General features: G+C 42.3%; 1 protein-coding gene across 2 annotated transcripts in view; it reads left to right on the forward strand.

Annotated features, from left to right (window-relative positions):
* Positions 1–13,807, forward strand: part of LOC141148573 (uncharacterized) — a 153,153-nt gene extending 139,346 nt beyond the window's left edge. For both annotated transcript variants that reach the window (XM_073636135.1, XM_073636134.1), the window contains exons 8-10: positions 2,307–2,612; positions 4,641–4,991; positions 12,824–13,807. In XM_073636135.1, the coding sequence (XP_073492236.1) occupies positions 2,307–2,612; positions 4,641–4,991; positions 12,824–13,242 (1,076 nt within the window). In that variant the 3' untranslated portion in view covers positions 13,243–13,807. The remainder of the gene's footprint in view (positions 1–2,306; positions 2,613–4,640; positions 4,992–12,823) is intronic.
* The last annotated feature ends 8,515 nt before the right edge of the window (positions 13,808–22,322 follow it).

The raw sequence follows: 22,322 nt of genomic DNA on the forward strand, positions 1-22,322 counted from the left end.
TGTCATTTCTGGGAGTTTTTCATTCAGGCTTCATGAGGTATGTAAATGGTCTACACCTATAGCAAGAGCATTATTCAACTTTGGTCAAAGCTACACAGTTTGTTTTTGTATACAGACGCCCTTTACTTGCAAAGGCAGTTTTTTGTTTTTTTTGTAACAGTAAACAATGCCTGTAAACTGAACCCCAATGAAGTTTACAGGGGTGGAATCTTAAAAATCAATTATGGCCATTTTCAAAGCTAACTTCCAAGGAATTGTCTAAAAAAGGGCACGGGAGCTGGGCACTGGTAATGCAAAAAAACATATGTGCCTGGGAGAGGGATTAAAGTGGATGTAAACCCTCACATATACCCAGTGAAGGGAACAGCCTCAGATGATACACAGAGATGAAACAAATCTCCCTACATAAGTTTTACATGTATATCTGCTGTCTTCATCTTTATATATCCTTTAGAACAGTGATCATCAACCCTGTCTTTGGGGCCCACTAACAGGCCAGGTTTGCAAGATACTGTAACTGAAATACATCACAGGTGATATCATTTGCTGCTCAGTGATTGCAGTATTCTAGTCTTCATCTGCCCAAGGTAATACAAAAAACCTGGCCTGTTAGTGGGCCCTGAGGACAGAGTTGATGACCACTGCTTTAGAAAGTGCTTCTTTGTGTTATGAGATTTTCTCTTCCTGGTTAAGACTGCAGTGAGATCTGGACATACAGCCAAGACAGCTGATTGGAGGAAAGGCACACACCCCTGTCCTCATAGGATGAGACTTTCAGAGCTGAACGTTAAACAGTTCAGGGCTCAGCTAATCTATTTATAGCATCCTCCCCAACACAAAACTCAGGCTGCTTTTATCACATGTGACGGAGAACTTGTCAGGAGTTATCAGGCTGATAACAGAATGGAGCAGGAGACAGCTACAAGACACAGTGCTTTGAGGAGAGATAAGAAAACACTGCAGATATATGTGCCCAGCTAAAATTTCATGAATCAGGTTTACATCCACTTTAACTCTTTAGCCACTTCTGGACCAAGCCTATTTTTGACAGTTGCTGTTTACAAGTTAACTTATTCAGATTCGCGCTATAGCCGAATAACGGCTACAGCGCGGACCTGCTTTTCCGGGAGTACGTCTATTGACATCGTCCCGTGCTCGAGCGGCCTGCGCTTGTAAAAAAGCATTGCATAGTTTGGTGTCATCTGCAAACACTGAAATGGTACTTTTAATCCCAGACCCTATATCATTTATAAGGTTATTAAAAAGTAAGGGGGCAACACCGAACCTTGGGGTACACCACTGATAACCTCAGACCATTCAGAGTAAGAATCATTAACCACTACTCTCTGAATTCTGTCTTTTAGCCATTTTTTTATCCAATTACAAATTGATATTTCCAAGCCTGTAGACTTTACCTTACACATGAACCGTGTGCGGGGAACTGTGCCAAATGCTTTTGCAAAATCCAGGTAAACCACGTCCCCAGCCACCCCTCAAACCCCTGTGTGACAGCTGATTGGAGGAAAAGAACACACCCCCTCTCCTCATAGCCAGAGGAAGGACGGGATGTGCTGTGAATAGAGCAGCTCTCTGCTAATCGATTTATAGCATCCTCCCCGACACAAATTTCCCCGGTCAAAATTTTGTACCTGATCCCCTCCCCACTCCTCAAAAATGCCAATTGTGCAAGAGGAGCAGGAAACAAGTTCTTAAAGTGGAACTTCCCCTTTTGGGTGGAGCTCCGCTTTAAATAAACCATTTAAACTGTTTTGTTATATCTGTTTAATAAGTGCAAAAAAAAAAATTTAAAAAAATTATCAGTTAATCCTGCCAGAAATCCGGTGCTATCCTCTGCACTCTGCAGCCTTATTTCAAGCATTGTTATCAGTCCTGTCCAGGCTTCCTTCCTGAACTACAGAAATGATCCTTACACACTTCATATCATAGGGTGACAACAATGTTCCTCCATACAGTAGATACAGGTTAGAGAAGCAGCATATAATTAAAATGTAGTGTGATCCTTGTAATGTCCTAATCTTTCCTGAAGTGAGTACCGGCTACCTTAGATTGGCTATAGCCAGGCAGTCAGCACAGAAGTTTGAGAGTTTTTCAACAAAGAGTGAGTGTTGTCACCTCCGGACAGGAAGTGTTACTGGTAGAATGATCAGGGAAAAATGAAAGAAAATAAGAGACTAAGAAAAGGAAACAAATGCAGCCACCACATCTAAGGACAGGCAAGCTGCGATAGATTATATTTTTTGTTCTTGGGATTATATATTCTTTAAGATGCTGTTTGTGTATTCCAGTTAAACCCCAGATGGCGGAGTCTATAGAGATCACTATGGTGGATTCCTCTCATGTTCTCTTCACCCTCAATCTACAGAAGTTTTACCCGGAACATATTGAAATAAAATGGACATCTGAATATAAAGAGAAAAAGTCTGAAATGCCATGCAACAACAACCTTCAAAAACACAAAGATCTTACTTATGATGTCACCAGTGTTGGCAAGTTTCCTATTCATGTATTTGATGATCTGCAGACCAAAGTCTCTGTAACATGGAAACACGAATCTATGGAAGAACCGGAGACCAGAACACTGACTATAAGAGGTAAGTGAGAGAATATATCAAGGTCAAGGAGCATAAATATATTAATGAAAGAATAAAGTGTGATTCTCAACAACAATAAAACCAACTGTGGGAACAAAATATTTATTTTAAAGGGTAATTCCACTTAAGCAGAAAAAAAAAAATCTTATAGCATATACAATTGCTACAGAAGTCATATAGTAATATGATGTTATTACTGTAAAAACGATCTTTCCTTTTCAATCGTCAGTGCTGTAGGCCTTCTGTACACAATTGGTATACAGAAGATTCCCGGAAATGTCATTTCCTGCTTGTGTGATTGGCTCTCTGATTTATCCAGAGCTCTGCGCTAAGATACAAGTTAGATTTTAGGCATCCCCTGCTATAGAAATTTTATTTCTAGTGAGATACCCTACATAGGTTAAACACTTCTAAAGAGATGCAGACCCTGCTGGTTTTCACATCAGAACACTGAAAGTGCATCAGGTGATTATAATGAACCAGACCCTCCCATTCAGAATCACTATCCAAAGGAAAAATCCTTGCAATTGTATTAAATCACCCAGAGGAGATTGTTTGTTTTTTTTTTTTTTTTTTTTTAACAAAAGTGAAGTTACTCTTTACATCAACTTAGCAAACATCTGTTTATTTGATCATACATTTTATCATCTTCTCTATAATATTAATGACAGTTTTTAACATTTACCAACCGCCTAGCTGTAAATATACGTCATGATTTTACAGCAGAATACCAGGGCTACGGCTGCAGCTAGGTGCCATGACCCCAGTATTCAAATTTTCAGCAGCTGTCACTCTTTCTTCTAAAAGTAATCCAAGTGGATCACTTTTAGAAGCGGTGGGAGAGGGGAAGCACAATTTTAAAACATGACATGTTTAGGTATCTATTTACTCAGCGTAACATCATCTTTCATATTTTATAAAAATTTTTGTTATATATTGTGTATTTTTTTAAATTAAAGTGTATCTTTTTACAAAATAAATGCCTTTGAAAAAACGCTGCGCAAATACCTTGTGACATAAAAAATTGCCACGACTGCCATTTTATTCTCTAGGGCCTCTGCAAAAAAACCAAAAAACATATATAATGTTTGGGAGTTCCAAGTAATTTTCGAGCAAAAGTATCCTGAAACAAAGATGTCAGAATGGGCCTGGTTCATAAGTGGTAGTCCAGCTCCACCTAAATATATATTTTTTGGACCTCTGGCATCTTTTTTCCCATCTCTGTCCCTGCTGTAGAAATGCCTCCTTTATGTCTTGTCCTGGTGACCAAACAGAAAGTAATGGCAATAAAACCTGACAGAGGTTCTCACCCTTCCCTGCTCTACTTTAAATATGTTTTGCTACTGCTGTTGACCTCCTTTGGTCACTTTGTATCTCAGTGTCCACACAGAAAGTGATCGAGAAACATTTCAAATGGCTATAGAAATTGTAAAGAAAAACAAACATTGCCACGCTTATGTCGAACCTGAATTTGCTTAAAGGTAAACTCTGGAGGAAAAATGACCTTTACAGTGAGACTCCACTAGTATTGAAAGGGTTAAGTGCTCATTATGTGTAGAAGGAACAGAAAAAGTAACTACACTTACCTTACTCTTCCCTCACCTGGCAGCCGGTGCTCTTCTTCACTCACCCTAATGTTCTCATGTGGTGCCTGTGACCAGCAGAGGGGTGAATAGAAGCGGCTTTGAGGGATCAGTCATGCAGCTCAGGGGAAGCCTGTGGATACGAGGAATAAGGTAAGTATAGTTGCTTCTTTGTCCCCCCCCTTAGACAAAACGAACATTTAACCCTTGCAGAGCCTGGAGAAGTCCTTTTTTAGAGGTTTAGCTTTAAAATGAGTTACGTTGTATTAACCGTTTTCACATGTTTTATATTAATATTCAAAAGGAAGGTTCCTATAGGACTGAAGTCATCTCACCTGTACATCATTTTCTATGGAATATTTCACTTGTTGCTTTTTAAAGAATACAAACCATTGTGAGATATGAACTGACTTGTGTGTCTCTTGTTAATTACTTTGTGTTGCAGATCTGCCCTGGAGTCCAAAAGTTGGAGAGATCAAAATTCCCAAACTGGAGGAAGATAAAAAGGAATCTTGTCTGACCTGTAATATCTCCGGATATTTCCCAGATCTTCTGAAAGTGAGCTGGTTTAAGAAGGAACCTGGAACAGACTTACAAGACAATGTGGCACCTGTGTCTAAAGATACCTACAAAGTTTCCAATGAGAAGGAGCTGAAAAATAAGACTTTCTTCTATAAGTCATCTCTGACATTCACCCCATCATTTGGCAGAGATCAGGGAGCAGAATTCATCTGTAGAGTGGAACATCCCCTTCTGGAGCACCCAATAGAGAGAAGAACGGGTCCTATAAGGATAGGTACACTTTTTCTTAATAAGACTTTTAACACATAACCATTAAGTAACTTCTTACATTGAGGCTCCATTTACACAATATGTATGTAAGACTAATGTGGAACCTGCCCCTCAGCACCAGGCGATGTACATAGAAAGATAGAAATCATGCATTGCCAACAGTTTGTTGTAAAAAAAGTTTTAGGAATCATTTTTTTTGGCCCATGTGTACACTCAATGCAATGTGCATCAATATCAATTATGTCCAAAAAGCCGCGCTACATGAAAATGTGATGAAAACAATTCAATAACCATTAATCCAACAGTGAAGTATTTATTGTTAGAAAAATATTAAAGTGTAGAAAGTCCACATGAAGAAAAATAGTGAAAAAGATCATCAGCAAAAATGATCTTTAAAGCTCTGTCACCGACACCGACCACCTCTGTTAACAGGGGCGCCTACCAGATTATATGGACCTTCTATTGTTATAAAGGTCAACCAATCTTTGGTGGTAGACCTCGATGGGAAGCTGTAAACAGATATACCCTCCTATGGTCTCAGACACTCGTCACTTGTCTCCAGGCCAGCCGTATTGTGTGCCACGGATCAGGGTATATAAGCAGAGAACGCTCCAATAGTGTAACACAGTATAAACCCTTTATTAAAATATTTAGATTGCACTTACATGATTTATGTGTAAAAATCACCTTGTAAAATAATCTTTGCCGCATAAGAAACAGGAACAGACCACCCGCGTTTCCGGGGTCAGTGAGGGCGCAGTGATATCAGCATGCAGCCTCCCCCGACATGTCTCGTTAAAACTAACATCTTCCTGGGGAATTTAGTGGACTTTCTACACTTTCTACACTATTGTAAAAGTCATTTTTCTGAACTGACCAATTGTATCTTGAAGTGGTATTATTTTTTTTCAATTGCTGACAGGTAGGGTTTTGTGTCAGTTAGTGTCAGATTGTCCTCCATACTATCCCAGTCCCGCTATAAGTGATGATCGCCACCATTACTAGGATGATAAAAATAAATACAATTCTAGTTTAATTTTTATAGTTTGTAGACTCTACAAACACTTGCATAAACCAATCAATATACACTTATTGGGATTTTTTACCAAAAACATTTAGCAGAATACATGTTGGCCTAAATTTATGAAGAAATTAAATTATTTTACATTTTTTTTATTGGGTGTGTTTTATAGCAAAAAGTAAAAAATAATTTTTTATTTATTTATTTCTTTTAAATTGTCGCTCTTTTTGTGTTTATAGTACAAAAATGAAAAACCGCAGAGGTGATCAAATACCATCAAAAGAAACCTCTATTTGTGGGGGTAAAAAAAAAGGACACAAATTTAATTATGGTGCAGCGTTGCATGACCGTGCGCAATTGTCAGTTAAAATATTGCAGTGCCGTATAGCAAAAAATAGCCTGGTCATGAAGGGGGGGGGGGTAAATCTTCCGGAGGTTAACTGGATATACTAGCAAATCCAGAAGAAATTGCTCAAAAAGAAGAAATAGACATTTATAGACTATGTGGTCCCTAGTCAACGTGCAGATTTGATTCCCATTTAAATATTGTGGAAGAATTTGGAATGGGCAGTTAAAGGGGTTGTAAAGGCAGAAGGTTCTTTATCTTAATGCATTCCATGCATTAACTGCTTCCCGACCACCCGCCGTCATTATACTGCGGCAAGGTGGCTGGATAGCGCAAACCGCCATAGGTGTACGTCGATCCGTGCATGTGATATAGCGGGCACATGCCGGCAGTGCTCCACGGGAGCCTGCCCGTGGGTCCGGAGGACTCTATGTCCACCGGCAACCCGTGATCATGGTATACAGAGGCGGAACGGAGATCTGCCTATGTAAGCAAGGCGAATCCCCATCCTGATTGGGCATCATGGAGATCTGCTGTTGACTGCACAATTGTCAGTTAAAGCGATGCAGAGCCGTATCACAAAAAATGGCCTGGTTATTAAGAGGTCAAATCTTCTGGGGCTTAAGTGGTTAAGGTAAAAAAAACATTTTGTGTGTAGCAGCCTCCCCAGCACCCCCTAATTGCTTACCTGAGCCCTATCTCTCTCCAGCGATGTCCACGAATGTCTAAGTCATCCGGGACACACCTCCTGATTGGCTGAGACACAGCAGCAGTGCCATTGGCTCCCGCAGCTGTCAATCACAGTCAGCCAATCAGGGGAAAGAGGGGGACGGGGCAGAGTCGGGGCTCCGTGTTTGAATGGACACATAGAGCTGTGACTCAGCTCGGGTGCCCCCATAGGAAGCTGCTGATTGTGGGGTCAACTCCATAGGAGGGAGGGGCCAGGAGCAGCAAAGAGAGACCCGAAAAGAGGAGGATCTGGGCTGTTCAAAACCAACTGCACAGAGGTGGTACAGTGCCTTGAAAAAGTATTCATACACCTTGAAATTTTCCACATTTTGTCATGTTACAACCAAAAATGTAAATGTATTTTATTAGGTTTTTATGTGATAAACCAACACAAAGTGGCACATAATTGTGAAGTGGAAGGAAAATGATAAATGGTTTTCCAAATTTTTACAAATAAATATGTGGAAAGTGTGGTGTGCATTTGTATTCAGCCCCCCGGAGTCAATACTTTGTAGAACCATCTTTTGCTGCAATTACAGTCTTTTTGGAGATGTCTCTACCAGGCTTACACATCTAGAGTGTGAAATTCTAGATCTAGAGCATGAACAGCAATTTTTAAGTTATGCCACAGATTCTCAATTGAATTTAGGTCTGGACTTTGACTGGGCCATTCTAACACATGAGTATGCTTTGATCTAAACCATTCCATTGAAGCTCTGGCTGTATGTTTAGGGTCGTTGTCCTGCTGGAAGTTGAACCTCCACCCCAGTCTCAAGTCTTTTGCAGACTCTAATGCCCCATACACATGATCAGAATTTCCATCAGAAAAAACTTGGATGGTTTTTCCGACGGAATTCCGCTCAAGTTTGCCTTGCATAAACACTGTCACACAAAAGTTCTCTGAACTTTCGACCGTCAAAACATGGTGACGTACAACACTACGATGAGCCGAGAAAATGAAGTTCAATGCTTCCGAGCGTTGAATTGTTTCTGAGCATGCAACGTTTTTAGCGCGTCTGAATTGCATACAGATGAACGCATTATCGGACAGTAACTTTATCCGACCGAAAAATAGAGAACCTGCTCTCAATCTTTTGCTGGCTGGAATTCCGCCAGCAAAAATACGATGGAGCATACACACGGTCGGAATTTCTGACCAGAAGCTCACATCGAAATTTCTGATCGTGTGAATGGGGCTTAAAAGGTTTTCTTCTAAGATTGCCCTGTATTTGGCTCCATCCATCTTCCCATCAACTCTGACCAGCTTCCCTGTCCCTGCTGAATAAAAGCATCCCCACAACACGATGCTGCCACCACCATGTTTCACAGTGGGGATGGTGTGTTTAGGGTGATGTGCAGTGTTAGTTTTTCGCCACAAATAGCGTTTTGCTTTTAGGCCAAAAAGTAAAATTTTTGACCATCTGACCAGAGCACCTTTTTCCACATGTTTGCTGTGTCCCTCCTGCAAACAGGACTTCTTATGGCTTTCTTTCAACAATGGCTTTCTTCTTGCCACTCTTCCATAAATGCCAGATTTGTGGAGTGCACAACTAATAGTTGTCCTGTGGACAGATTCTCCCACCTTAGCTGTGGATCTCTGCAGCTCCTCCAGAGTTACCATGGACCTCTTGGCTGCTTCTCTGATGAATGCTCTCCTTGCCCAGCCTGTCAGTTTAGGTGGACGGCCATGTCTTGGTAGGTTTGCAGTTGTTCCATACCCTTTCCATTTTTGGATGATGGATTGAACAGTGCTCCGTGAGATGTTCAAAGCTTGGGATATTTTTTTTATAACCTAACCCTGCTTTAAACTTCTCCATAACTTTATCCCTGACCTGTCTGGTGTATTCCTTGGCCTTCAAGATGCTGTTTGTTCGCTAAGATTTTCTAACAAACTTCTGAGGGCCTCACAGATCAGCTGTATTTATACTGAGATTAAATTACACACAGGTGGACTCTATTTACTAATTAGGTAACTTCTGAAGGCAATTGGTTCCACTAGATTTTACTTAGAGGTATCAGAGTAAAGGGGTCTGAATACAAATGCACTCCACAGTTTTCAGATATTTATTTGTAAAAAGATTGAAAACCATTTATCATTTTCCCCCAACTTCACAATTATGTGCCACTTTGTGTTGGTCTATCACATAAAATCCCAACAAAATACATTTACGTTTTTGGTTGTAACATGACAAAATGTGGAAAATTTCAAGGGGTATGAATACTTTTTCAAGGCACTGTAAGTATAACATGTTTGTTTTTTGTTTTTTTTTAAACAAGACTTTACAATCTAAAAAAAAATAAAAAGACAGAATGATTTTGCGCAAAACTAATACATCAATAGTGAATGCTAATAGCAAGCAAAATAATTACAAATGTGAAAAAATATTGCTAAAATCATAATGCTAAATAGTCACATGTGAAGCTCAAAACACAGAAACAGTGTTATCATGTGAACGTGATACTGATCAGTGCCAAAAAATATTATATAAATAATGTAGGTGATCAAAAATAGTGAAAATCACAAAAACAGTGGTGAGAATCACAATAAAAAATAGTCAATCAATAAATGAGTCCAAAAATCATAAACATTTAAGCATAAATGTTGAGCATAATGTTGATAAATCTTCTCCATGAATGTAGTAGGTAATAGTAGATGGTACAGAAGTGTGCTCACAGAGCCCTTACCTCAACAGGCATAAATAAATGCCTTAATGATCGAGATGGTGGATAACAGTAACCAAGGGATGTCTCCGGCAGATAGAAGTTGATTGTAGAGTCGGGTCAGGCTCGCCTCCAGGTCCGGGTATGCATATAGAAAGAAAAGGGGGAAAAAAAGGGGCCTCCAATGGTGTAGTAGTGATAAAAAAATCCAGTTTAATATCAAAACCGCTGTACAGGGCATTCAAAAGGCACAGAACTGAACGGCGTACCGCCGTCACCTATAATGAAACTTCCGGTCCACAACATCAACAACCGGGTCAAAGGTGATGTCTTCCGGTTGCGTCGGCTCATGTGTATCCTACACGTTACGTCACACACCCTCGTGACTTCCTCAGGGACTTTACAATCACTTTATTGTAAGGAATTATACAAACATCTTTCCACTGTCAAAAATTCTGAGAATACCTATCACCTTTATCTGTGATAGATCTAATGTTTGTCTGTTGAGCTATGCTAAAACATTCAACATTTTCTATGGGGTAGAAATTAGCAAAAGACAAGACCTAGAGTGTGTAGCAGCACCCTCAAAGGGGATGCTGACTGATGATGAAACATCAATAAATAACAAACATGTTGTACTTACCTGCTCTGTGCAGTGGTTTTGCACAGAGCAGTCCCAATCCTCCTCTTCTTGGGTCCCCAGCCAGCACTTCTGGTCCCTCCTCTTGCTGAGTGCACCTACAACAAGCTGCTTGCTCTGGGGGCACTCATGCATGTTTGCTCCCAATATTCCTCCTCACTGGCTGTGATTGACAGCAGGGGAAGCCAATGTACCCCTACTCATTCACATGGGGGGAAGATTCTGATAAGCCCCCTGTCCACAAACTCCCACAACCACCGCCCAGGGTTGTCAGGAAGAGGCCTTTGTCCCCAACAACATGCACCCCCTCCCCCATGTTGAAGGCATGTGGCCTGGTATGGTTCTGGGGGGGTGGGGGGCGCTCACTCATCCTGCGTGCTCAGATAAGAGGACAAAGGGGGGATATTTGTGCTAACCACAAAAATACCATCCAAAGTGAAAAATATATGAGTCCACAGGTAGTGTGACTGTGTGTGCAAGTAATGTGATTAAATGCTGCCCCTCTATAGTTTAAATAATGAAAACATAAAACAAATCAAAAAGAAGAAAAAGAGTGTACAAAATAACCACTACAAATAGTGATAAATATTGATACAAAACAAAAAACCAAATCTCAATAAAACATATGAAAAATTATGACATATGAAAAATTATCAATAAATATGTGTATCAAAACACATAAAACATAAAGAAAAGAAAAAAAGGTCCATATATTATGTGAAAAATAAACTGAAGTCCTAAAGTGAATCAACAAAATTAATATAATAAGAATATTCCTGCGCTACCCAATTGGAAAAAGAGAACAAAACAAAAACTCAGAAAAAATTGTAAAAACGCACGTATGCGACTGGACAGCTGCATGCACCGAAGCAAGGGTCAGACATAAGCCCAAAATCAAACTGAGGTATAGGGGGGGGAGGTGCTGCGCTAACCAGAAGAAAGCTGTAAATCTCTGTCTGTGGTCAATTAATAAAATGACTTAAAATCGCATAATAACATAAATCGCATAAATAAGTGTTGACACTAAAAACATTCAAGTCTTAATGATCAGCATCCTGTGTATGTGAAAAAAAGTGCATAAAAAATTCTTTTCAGTTGGTATATACTAAATGACAAAAAAAAATCGCATGAAAAATCGCATAAATAAGTGTTGACACTAAAAACATATAAATCTAGATAATCATGTGTAGGTGCACAAAGGGACATAAACACTACTTCATGTGAATAATTGTAAATAAAAATACATAGAACAAATCAGAAATAACCATCAAAAACATATCCTTATAAATGGTGCAAAACGTACAAAGTGCCAGTGCTTAAAGGTGATCTAGATATCGCAAATAAAACACATCAATCCTACGCAATATGGATGATAAATAATATAAATAAATGTCCCAATAATAGTGATGTAAAACTCAGTGTCCTCTTCGTGCATAAAACACTAATGTAAGCAGTGGCCCCTTACCTAGCAGTGCTAGGTCAACCGCATGAATTGTAGCTAAAACGCCAGGTCCTGAGCCTCAATTGCGTCCCTATATCCACGCTTGCCGGTGTTGGGTTATCCTAATGGCAGCTGATTACAAGTGGCTATGGTCCTATCAGGGGTCCTGGACCAGCGCGGATCCTAGCTCAGCCTCCACATCTCAGGTATGTATGTACAGGAATATTCAGGACAAAGGTACTTGATAGTGAAGTATGTCTTAACCAGGTAATGCTTTATTAAAAATCTTTAAGTAGATGTACTCACATAAAAACAATGCAGAGCAAACCTCTCTCCTACGAGCAGCGAACTCGTTCTGTGTCTAGCAATGTGAAACAGCCTATTCCGTCCCTACGCATGTCATCACCGATCACGTGACGTGATCGGTCTATGCCCTCATTAGGGGGATCCCCCTCTCTATTTATCCTGTTTACCATTATCATTGAAAGTAAAAAAAAAATCCCAAATTTTAGGTTGTCCCCAGAAAAGCAACAGGGGAAATCTCCTAATGGGGATACTAGTTTTGGTGATCTGGGGGTCCCCAAGGGATTCCCTTAATTTGTAGGGATTTCCCCTCACTTCCTATTTTTGCTAAGGGACAGGAAGTGAAGGTAAATCTCCGCAATGGGACACAGAGGGCAAAAAATAAATTGACAGGGGTTATAACTCTACCTTACTCGATCAAAAATGAAAAAAAAAAGTTTTTCCTATAGTTCTACTTTAGGTCACTGTGTGGAAATTTTAACATTTCCTTTTGAAGCTCCCACTTCTAACACTGCAGCCCCTTCTTCCAGTCGATGTGTCTGGTCCACTAATGTTCTCACAAAAATATCTAAATCAGACATCGTACCCACAATCTATTTGTACCTTGTAGGAGTGTGTCATCTATATAAGACAAATACTGTACTGTAAAATACATTGTGACTTATAAATGTCTTCTAAATACTTTTTGTTTTCAGATCTGCCTCGTCCACAAGTTGGAGAGATCAAAACTCCCAAACTGGAAGAAGATAAAAAGGCCACTCTGACCTGTGATATCTCCGGATCTTTCCTAAAGTATATAAATGTGAGCTGGTATAGGAAGGAACCCGGGACAGACTCACATCCCAGTATAACACCGCTGCCTAATGATGCCTTTAAAATCCAAACCAAGAAGATAGATAAGACCTGTCAATCATCACTGACATTCACCCCATCACTCAGCAGAGACCAGGGGGCAGAATTCATCTGTAGAGTGGAATATCCCAGCCTGAAGCAGCCAGTAGAGAAGAGCACGGGTCCTATAAAAATGACTACACATTCTGTGAATGGGACTGCTAAAGCACAACAAAAGGCTTCTTCAAGACAGTCTAAACTGGACAAGTCTCATAAAGTTTAAAAAAAAAAATTTACTTTCTTTAAATGAGCCAAATCCTCCTTCATTTGTATCTCATACACCACCCCTCAGATACTGCAGCTCACAGTGGGAACGGTTTAGCAGCAGAGGTAGTGCTGTCAATCCAGATAGCAGTAGGCAGGACTACAGTAGGTGTGGCCAGGCTCTGATTGACAAGCTCCAGGCTGATAGCCACACCCCCTGAACATGGGCGTCCGCAGAACTTTTTCGGGGGGGGCATCAATTTAAGGTCACTAATGCTCTGACCCTTTTCGACAATGTCATTATCACGGTAAGAGACTGCAGATGTAGTACAGGAGATGGTCAGAGACTGCGAACATGATACAGTAAACAGTCAGAGACTGCGGACGTGGTACAGCAGACGGTCAGAGGCCGCATACATGGCACAAGAGACTGCAAGAGACTGTGGACATGGCACAAGAGATGATCAGAGACTGCATACATAGATCAAAAGACTGTAAGAGACTGTGGACATGGCACAAGGGACTGTAAGAGACTGCATACATGTGGGGGGATAGGAGAGAGACAGAGGGGGTGACAGAGAAAAAGGGGGGTGACAGAAAAAGAGGGGGGTGATAGAAAGAGAGGGGGTGACAGAGAGAGAGAGGGGGGTGACAGAGAGAGAGGGGGTGACAGACAGAAAGGGGGGTGACAGAGAAATACAGAGGGGGTGACAGACAGAAAGGGGGGTGACAGAGAAATACAGGGGGGGTGACAGAGAGGGGGGGTGAGAAAGACAGAGGGGTGACAGAGAGAGAGAGGGGGTGACAGAGAAGGGGTGATAGGGGGTAAGTGAGAGGGGGGTCAGAGAGAGAGACCCTGTCTGCAGTCCTTCTAGTGCCCCTATATTCCAGTGGTGTGTGTAATGCTCAGTATGGTAACTTGCATGCCACTGTGCCAGTAGGATGTACATGATGGCCAGCAGCTGGCAAGACTCATTTTCATTCTGGGTGAGGACAGGAGGTGCTCTGTTCCCTCCATCGAATCTATGATGTGACACGGAGTGGTCCCTGGCTGCTTGCATTTCCTGCCCGTCCTTGTTGTCTGAATCCCCGGTCAGTCTGTCCTCCAGGCCTGGGAGCGGTGGGGAGGTTTAAGAAGTCCCGGGGGTTCCAGGCTCTGGGAGGCGCTGGGGATGCTGTGCCCGCTGTACCTGGCGTCTTGTTGCTCTCCTTTCCCACGGCCTCTGTCTCCTGGGCCGCTCGCTCGCACTATGTAGATCAGGTGATGTCATCCTGCCCACCCCTTGAGGCCTTTGAAGTCTTGCTCCTCACACCAGCTGTCCCCGGCCCTGCTAAACTGTGTACAGGTGCGAGCAGGTCCGGCCACCGATGCTTGCATAAGAACCGAGTGTGGAACCCCGGATCCGATCCCTGATTCCAGGGCAGGAGGCACTTGCCTCCCCCCTTTCCCCTACCTGCGGATGCCCATGCCCCTGCAGCATTTTCTCCACCCACTTTAGTGCAAGCAGACACAGCCTACATGAGAGTGACAATTCTACTCTGAATTCAGGAGCAGTGCAGCATCGTTACCTCCCCACCACAGGAAGATGCATTAGGTGAACTTCACTGACAGGAGCAACAGGTATATGTGGGACTTTGCAGGGGACAAAGATTGTAAGTGTAGATACACTTTGGTTACATATTTATCCTCTAGGGGGCCATGAACAGCTCCATCAGGCTTTTACAGGTTTTAAGACCAGTCCCCGCAGCCTCCTTTTCTCTATACTCTGGCAGAAAAAAAAGCTATTTCATAGGTTATGTCATAACTTCTTAGGGTACAATACAATTCAGAATATAACACAATTTAATAGAATGCACAATATACAGTAATGCGATAAGATCATTTGTAGCATGTCACTCTGTTATTATTCACTTATGTTTTAATATTTTTAATGGTATAAGTATTAATATTACTTTTACGATTTTATCTTTTCTAATCCATTTTATCGCACTCTATTTTATGGATTTGGTAAATTTGTTAAGTTCATTCAGTGAGTCCCTTGATCATGTTATTTGTTTATAGATTCTAACTAAATAATTGTCATGGTTATGCAGTAATGTTTGTCTGTCAGCTTACCTCTCTATTCTGACTCCAATTGTTGTGAAGCGACTTATCCCTTGGAAGACCTCTATGCCTGGCCGGTATAAGATATAATCACTGAAGACAATCCTCATCAGATAGTTTGAACTCACCAAATACTGATTCCATCCGCAAAGGTGCTTTTATTCTGGACATCGGGTTACAGCAGATGACAAGATACAAACAGATGAACAGGTTGTGGTATTTATGCAGTCAAAAGATGATATTGTCCGTAGCTTACAATGCAGAATACATGTGCCCTGCTACATGTGGCTTGTAGCTGCATCCATGACACAGGAAGTACAAACACAGGAAGAAGGGTGGAGCATTACATTCAAAGGTGGTGTGTCATAACATCAGGAAAAGGAACAAGAGAAAATAAGTGCATTTCCACAAAAGGTCACTAGATGGCAGCATGTGAATTAAATATAAACGTCCATAGAAAATGGTTAGGAAAACAGTCTATATAAATTCTATGCCCCGTTGGGGCGGCAAACTCTCCATGTGTTCAGCTTAAGAGGTCAGTCACTCTCACCGGGCTGCTTAAGTAATCTCTCCTCAAAGCATGGCTCCACCCCAGCCTCTATCAGGGAACTCTATATTAACCTGTGTACTGCAAGCCAGCCCTGCTGATCAATATCGTGTGTTTTGGCTTCCGTGTGCTCATTGCTTTGTGTCCTACATCTGATCTTGTTTACCGACCTTGGCTTGTTCTTGACTGTCCTTGTCTGCTTCATATCCCGAACTTTGGCGTGTTCTTTGACTATCCCTATCTGCTTGTTGCCCTGACCTTTTGGCTTATCTCTTGACTATCCTTTGTTGTTCCAGGCTGCTGCTTGCTTTCTATCCTCCAGTAGTCTACTGTGAGCTGGGAGACGGTGGGGGCCGTGACCTGGAACCAGACTGCAGCAAAGTCCATCCCCACCATCTGGGGGCCCTGGTGAACACCCGCTGGCTCTTAGCTTCCGTGCCCTGGGAAATCTCATGCTCTAGCTCCCAGTGTGATCCGTGTTGGTGCTCCAGAGTACCTGCTTTCCTGAACCACCCAGGGCTCCATCCGCAGCAGTCAGCCATAGGGTCCACTACCTTGCGGTGCATCTGTCACCTGGACTCAGGTGACCAGACAATAATGATATAATTGAATATGTACCAAAAGTTTTTTTAAGAATGCATGGACATTAGGAATGTTGACTTTGTTCTTGCTTTTTTATATAAGTTAATTGTATCCTACTTACTTTAATATATATTGCTTTAACACTATGATTTTGTATTTATTTTATAGCCCTGATGAAGTGTTTTGAGCCCCCGAGACAGGTTGTATGTGTTAGGTGATCTTATTATGAATCATTAAAGCTACTTGGACTCTTTTGGCATTTGTTCTGGTGCTCCTGTTGTGTTTTTCCATTTCTGGGTGCCCACCAAAGGACAGCTTTGCTTTACATGAACAGTCTCTCCAGAGCCAGTGAACTCACTGAGTAATTGTTTCCTCTTTTTTTTTATTGATCAAACAAGATTTGACACTCCTATACCTCCTGGATGTGTCTTTTTTGTATACCATCATAGGAAAGTTCATTTGGTAGACTTCACAGGCATGAATTGGTTAAAACAGGGAAAATCAACACTTGATTAAATTAGAAGTGAAGTGAAAATTCACTGACTCACCACAATTGAGGGGTGGGGGATCCCAGAATTCAGTAACAGGCTGAAAAGGAGGGGAGGACTTGGATATAGAAATATACTAAGAGAGAGTAGCTCCAAAGGGAAACACACAGCAGTGTAATAGTCACAAAAAAAGAAAATATTTATTAATAAGTGTAGCACCCTCTACCATAAGGTAGGTGCTAGTGAGGGTTATTTTACTAGGTTATTTAAGCACAGGCAAATTTTGGTAGGCCTATCTAGGCCTGTCTGTTTTGATCTGGGGGCTGGGAGTGGTCAGAGTAGCAGTGGGTGTGATCACCTGTACTCCAGTTCTGAGGCGTCTCCCCTGCTTCCAGGAAGAATGTTCTGGAGGAGAGGTTGGGCCTAGAGCTGGAGTGGCAAGCAGCACATGTGGGAGACCTGACCAATCTCTATCTGGTGTTGGCAGGGGGCGGCCTCCTATATGAGCTGAGGTCACATGTCACTGGGGAGGAGTAGTCGACTGGGTGAAGTGAGGAATGGAGTGCTAGACAGCCGCAGGTGGACACCCCCATCTGGGGGGGGGGGGTGTACCGATTGCAGGAGAAGGTCCGGGGAAAGCTGTGAAGGAACATTGCCTCTACACAGTCATTGGCAATGTCTCTGTCACCACACGGTCAGTGTGGGGAACTCCTGGAGCAGAGGGGCAGGAGAAGCTGTCGGAACGCATGGTCCGGACAAGTTCCTCATCAAGGACTCAGGGCTGGAAGGTCGGTGAGTGTTACCACAGTGGATGGCTGGAGGTGCCAGGGAATCTGTAAGGGAACTCTGCTTCTACACAGTCATTAGCAGAGTCTTTATCATGCACACGGTGGATGGTGAGTCCTGGATCAGAGAAGAGACTGTGGGGATCTGTGTCAAATCAGTGTGGCCGGATGGCACTTGGTTTGCAAGTTGGGCTGGCTAGGAGCAGTAGTCCATTTCCTAGAAGACAGGCTTTTAACCTACTGGGCCTCCGGAGAGAGGTTCTGCAGGCCTCAGCCCTTGGAGCAGTGAGCCACCAGAGCCAGTAGAGGGGCTTATTCAGAGAGAGTTCATACTACCCAATAGAAGAGGATGTATCATACTTCAATTAGCAACTACAAGTTTGTGCAGGAGGAATCAAGTCTGTACAGGAGGAAGCAAGGTTGGGCAGGAGGTGAAGAGATCTAAGACCATTGCTTTTACACGGTCAAAAGTGATATTTCTGTCCCTCACACGGTGACGGACGGAGAACTCTTAGGAACAGTAGTCTGCATGGAGATGCAGAAGGAGTAACAGTCTGCATGGAGATGCAGGGGAAGATGTATATCTAGTCTTTTATGCACATTCAATCTTCAGGCTGTAACTTTGTTCAAAGTGTACTGAATTCTTTAAATATGATGGCAATGATTAATTCCATGGGCATCCCATATCCCAATCCCTATCCAAGTTGTACCCCTAATAAAACAACAAAAACAAAGCTTGCAAAAGACTGTTCATTGTCTCTGGAAAGAATGCATGAAGTCTGGCAGTGGGGTGATTTGGCAGATTGTTTGTCAGTAGTGCTAACACCATGGCTACATAAGATTTCCACAAAAAGGCAACATTCACCACACCGCAGTAAAAACCATTAAAGACAACCTTGTCAATAGTGTTAAAAACAAAGAAAAAGACCCGGGCTCATATGCATTACCCACTATCATACCAGCAGTCAACCGTATGCAGAGATGAGGTACTTAGTTGAAAGCACTGATGGCCAAGGAATTGTTGAAACAATTATGAATCTAGCTAGACCAATGGTTTAAACATAGTCCTTGAAAACAATGAGAGGAACCAATCCGTCCGTATTGTGTGGACTGCTTGTTGATTAACCACTTGCTGCCCACCCGCCGTCATATGACAGCGGGACGGTGCAGCTGTTGTTCTGGGCCGCTGGGCCATATGACGGCGCAGCCTTCCAGGCAGCCCAGGGGGCCCGGCGGCCACGATGTCCGCCGGGCACCCGCGATTGTCCGGTAACCGAGCAGGACCGTGGATCTGTGTGTGTAAACACACAGATCCACGTCCTGTCAGATGGGAGGAGACCGATGGTGTGTTCCTTGTACAGAGGAACACCGATCGGTCTCCTCCCCTTGTGAACCCCCTCCCCCCACAGTTAGAATCACTCCCTAGCAACACATTAACCCCTACAGCGCCCCCTCCTGGTTAACCCCTTCATTGCCAGTCACATTTATACAGTAATTAATGCATTTTTATAGCACGGATCGCTGTATAAATGTGAATGGTCCCAAAAATGTGTCAAAATTCTCCGATATGTCCGCCGCAATATTGCAGTCACGATAAAAATCGCAAATCGCCGCCATTACTAGTAAAAAAAAAATAATAATTAAAATGCTATAAATCTATCCCCTTATTTTGTAGACGCTATAACTTTTGCGCAAACCAAAAAATATACGCTTATTGTGATATTTTTTACCAAAAATATGTAGAAGAATACGTATGGGCCTAAAATGAGGAAAAAATAAAAAAATAAAAAATTTTGGATACTTATTATAGCAAAAAGTAAAAAATATTGTGTTTTTTCAAACTTGTCACTTTTGTTTTGTTTATAGCACAAGAAATAAAAAACGCAGGGGTGATCAAATACCACCAAAAGAAAGCTCTATTAGTGGGTACAGTGTAGTATGACCGCGCAATTGTTATTCAAAGTGAGACAGCGCTGAAAGCTGAAAATTGGCTTGGGCAGGAAGGGGGTGAAAATGCCCAGTATGGAAGTAGTTAAACAAATGCCTGCAGGCGCTTAAAGGAAGATGAAGGATCAGATCAAATAGCATGTACAAAAGCTGACAGAGGAACAGAGGCAGAAGAGACTAACTGTTGATATTACAGCGTGATATGTGAAGGTGAGGGGATATCCACTCAGCGGTGGAAGCGGCAGTGCAGCAAGGGTGAAAATAACGGAACTAAGTCCCTGGAACAAGCTCACCCAAGGCCGCGTTGATGCTCCTTCCTCACTGACAGATCTGTTCATGTAGGTAGTGGGCCTCCAGTAAAGTCTCTTTCAGAGTTCCACAGACTGCCAGGTCAGCGGATCAGCATGAGAGCTGATGCGGACGTGGAGGTGTATAAGATGCTGATAGCACTTCTCCGATCTTCAAAGCTCAGACAGCTTGGTGCGTGGTATGAAAGCAGATGGCTGTACATGCTGAGAGTTGATCAATTGATCAGGCCCTGATAAAACTCACGTCTTGTGAGTGAAATAGGTGTTTCAACGTCATCTAACCCAGCCTCACCTGCATCTGCACGGCTCCTTTCATCTGCCTCCCCACCTGCAGGCATTTGTTTAACCACATGCCGACCAGCGCACGAAGATATACGTTGGCACAATGGCACGGCTGGGCAAATGGGCGTATAGGTACGTCCTCTTTAAGATGCGGCATTGTGGGCGTGCTCCGTGACCGCGTGTCTCGCGGACTCGATGTCCGCCGGATCACGGAGTGGAAGAACAGGGAGATGCCAAGGCATCTAAAACAAAACAAGGCATTTCCCTGTTCTGCCTAGTGACATGACAGAGATCACTGTTCCCTGACATCAGGAGCAGTGATCGCTGTCATGTGAGTAGTAGCCCATCCCCCCCACAGTTAGAATCACTCTCTAGGACACACTTAACCCCTTGATCGCCCCCCCCCCCCCCCCAGTGTTTAACCCCTTCCCTGCCAGTGTCATTTACACAATAATCAGTGCATTTTTATAGAACTGATCGCTGTATAAATGACAATGGTCCCAAAATAGTCTCAAATGTGTCCGCCATAATGTCGCAGTCATGATAAAAATCGCAGATCGCCGCCATTACTAATAAAAAAAAATGATAAAAATTCCATAAAACTATCCTCTATTTTGTAGACGCTATAACTTTTGCGCAAACCAATCAATATACGCTTATTGTGATTTTTTTTTTTTACCAAAAATATGTAGAAGAATACATATCGGCCTAAACTGAGGAAAAAAATATTTTTTTATATATTTTGGGGGGATATTTATTATAGCAAAAAGTAAAAAATAATGTGTTTTTTAAAATTGTCGCTCTTCTTTTGTTTATAGCGCAAAAAATAAAAACCACAGAAGTGATCAAATACCACCAAAAGAAAGCTCTATTTGTGGGAAAAAAAGGACATCAATTTTATTTGGGTGCAACGTCGCACGACCGCGCAATTGTCAGTTAAAGCGATGCAGTGCCGAATTGCAAAAAGTGCTCCGGTCAGGAAGGGGGTAAATCCTTCTGGGGCTGAAGCAGTTAATCAACAAGCAGTCCACACAATACGGACGGATTGGTTCCCCTCATTGTTTTCAAGGACTATTTTTGATGTGTTTAAACCATTGGTCTAGCTAGATTCATAATTGTTTCAGCAATTCCTTGGCCATCAGCGCTTTCAACTAAGTGCCTCATCTCTGCATAGGGTTGACTGCTGGTATGATAGTGGGTAATGCATATGAGCCCGGGTCTTTTTCTTTGTTTTTAACACTATTGACAACGTTGTCTTTAATGGTTTTTACTGCGGTGTGGTGAATGTTGCCTTTTTGTGTAAATCTTATTAACCACTTCCCTACCGCTCTATAGTAATATGACGTCCGCAGGAACCCGTCGTCCCTCTGGGCGGGCGTCATATGACGTCCTGGGATTGCCTGCATTGTGGGGCGCCTGCCGCATCTCTTGGGACCGATGCGCATGCCCGGTGGCTGCGATGTCCGCTGGGCATCAGCGGTTGGCTGCTAACCGAGCAGGACTGTGGATCTGTGTGTGTAAACACACAGATCCATGTCCTGTCAGGGGAGAGGAAACCGATGGTGTGTTCCCAGTACAGAGGAACACCGATCTGTCCCCTCTCCTTGTGAGTCCCCTCCACTTACAGTTAGAAACACTCCTTAGGACACGTAGTTAACCCCTCGATCACCCCCTAGTGTTAACCCCTTCCCTGCCAGTGACATTTATACATTAATCAATGCATGTGACTGGTCTCAAAATAGTGTCAAAAGTGTCCGTTCTGTCCTCCGCAATATCACAGTCACAATAAAAATTGCAGATCACCGCCATGACTAGTAAAAAAAATAATGATAAAAATGCCATAATTCTATCCCCTATATTGTAGACGCTATGACTTTTGCGCGATCCAATCAATATACGTTTATTGCGATTTTTTTTTTAACCAAAAATATGTAGAAGAATGCATATCGGCCTAAACTGAGGAAAAAAAATGTTTTTTTTTTTTAAAAATTGTGATATTTATTAGAGCAAAATGTAATAAATATTGTTTTTTTTTTTTCAAAATTGTCGCTCTTTT

The sequence above is a fragment of the Aquarana catesbeiana genome, linkage group LG06 (assembly GCF_042186555.1).
Source record: "Aquarana catesbeiana isolate 2022-GZ linkage group LG06, ASM4218655v1, whole genome shotgun sequence".
Lineage (NCBI taxonomy): Eukaryota > Metazoa > Chordata > Amphibia > Anura > Ranidae > Aquarana > Aquarana catesbeiana.